This window comes from Eptesicus fuscus, chromosome 20, assembly GCF_027574615.1.
Source record: "Eptesicus fuscus isolate TK198812 chromosome 20, DD_ASM_mEF_20220401, whole genome shotgun sequence".
NCBI classification, from domain to species: domain Eukaryota; kingdom Metazoa; phylum Chordata; class Mammalia; order Chiroptera; family Vespertilionidae; genus Eptesicus; species Eptesicus fuscus.
This window is the reverse complement of record NC_072492.1, coordinates 24,481,486-24,483,188: the sequence shown is the minus strand read 5'-3', so window position 1 is coordinate 24,483,188 and position 1,703 is coordinate 24,481,486. Positions and strand designations below refer to the sequence as shown.

General features: G+C 43.2%; 1 protein-coding gene across 1 annotated transcript; it reads left to right on the top strand.

Moving 5' to 3' along the window:
* The first annotated feature begins 914 nt into the window (after positions 1-914).
* Positions 915-1,345, top strand: LOC129147413 (60S ribosomal protein L23a-like). Its single transcript, XM_054709392.1, has 2 exons — positions 915-1,005; positions 1,104-1,345. Exons 1-2 carry the CDS (start codon positions 915-917, stop codon positions 1,343-1,345), a joined length of 333 nt encoding a protein of 110 aa, XP_054565367.1.
* The last annotated feature ends 358 nt before the right edge of the window (positions 1,346-1,703 follow it).

Below are 1,703 nucleotides of genomic sequence, written 5' to 3'. Positions count from 1 at the left end.
GGTTTGCCTGGGATCCTGGAATGTGGGCCTTTCAGTGACAAAAGCAGGAGGTTCTCGGCAAACTGGAACCAGTTGGTCATCTTTTGTTCCGTTCTCTAATTCCCATAATAAAGATGGAGGGGCCATTCTGGCACTCCTTTCTGCTGAGCCTGCAAATGGTCTCAGAATCTTTCTGGACACTGTGCTCCAGGAAGCCACTGCCGAGCGGTGGGAACATGGTGTGTGTGTGGGTTGAGGAAGTTTGCTGGGGAGGTTGAGGGAGGTTATTTTTCATCTCTTTCCAAGAGTATGCTGGCTCATATGAAACCTGTTACATGCCAAGTAGCCAGGGTGTAATATGCTGGCTCATATAAAATATGTTGCATATTAAATAGCCAGAGTGCTAAGCGAGGGCTTTTAGAGACTCTGGCTCTGTTTATCAGACTCTGCAATGAGCTGACATTTAGTGATTTTTTTTCTTCCCTTTTGTCTAATATCTTTCATTTGTGATCCAAATCCATTCTGCCCTATTCCCAGATGCATTAAATCTGGGCTAGTCTTGTTCTTGTATCTTATTTTAGCCTCAGCTAAAGGACATGCCTTAAACAAGTGATTTACTCACTTAATATCGAAAAAGGTGCTTCTACCAATTTGAAAACAGAATCTGTTTATTGAAGCTTCTTTGTAGAGTAGAAATATGTTTCTTCTCCCCTTTTTCAACATGAAATTTTAATTATGTCATTGATCAAAATCAATATTAAAACGGGTAGGACTTAAACAAAACAATGAAATCCTTCAAGTCTCAGGTTATATGTCATCTTAGAGAGCATTTTCTGATACCCTGCACTAAAAGTCAGCCCTGATTCTCCTCGCCTGTGCAGTTTGTCATTCAGCTTCTAAAATAGAACACATAAAGAAAAGAATACCGCCTTTCCATGAAGGTGGCGCTGAAAGCGAAGAAGAAAGCAAAGCCCCTGCCCCCTGCCAAAGCAAAGGCTTTAAAGGCAAAGAAAGCAGTGCTGAAAGGTATCCACAGCCAAAGCAGGTCCGCGGGTCACCCACCTTCCAATGGCCATAGACACGGAGGCTCTGAAGGCAGCCTAAATACCTTCGGGAGAAACAAGCATCCCCAAGAGCAACAAGCTTGACCTCTATGAAGAAGATAGAAGTCAACCATACACTTGTGTTCATTGTGGATGTCAAGGCCAATGAGCAGCAGATCAAACAGGCCGTGAAGAAGCTCAATGACATTGACATGGCCAAGGTCAACACCCTGATCAGGCCTGGTGAAGAGAAGAAGGCATATGTTCCACTGGCTCCCGACTATGATGCTCTGGATGTTGCCAACAAAATTGGGATAATCTGAACAGAGTCCAGCTGGCTAATTCTAAACATATGAATTTTCACTGTAAATAAAAAAGAACACAAATCATAAATGTATAACTATGCATTTCACAAAGTGGTCACAGTCTTTTTTAAAAAAATATATATTTGTATTGATTTCAGAGAGGAATGGAGAGAGAGAGAGAGAGAGAGAGAGAGAGAGAGAGAGAGAGAGAGAGAGAGAGAGAGAGAGAGAGAGAGAGAGAGAGGGAGAGGGAGAGAGAGAAGAGAGAAAGAAACATCAATGATGAGAGAGAATCATGATCGGCTTCCTCCTGCATGCCCCCTACTGGGGATCGAGCCTGAAACCCAGGCATGTGCCCTGACCAGGAATCAAACTC

Coding starts and splice junctions, on each gene's coding strand:
- LOC129147413 (XM_054709392.1), top strand. CDS start 915: ATGAAGGTGGCGCTGAAAGCGAAGAAGAAAGCAAAGCCCCTGCCCCCT. Junction 1,006..1,103: donor AAAGAAAGCAGTGCTGAAAG/GTATCCACAGCC, acceptor GGGAGAAACAAG/CATCCCCAAGAGCAACAAGC.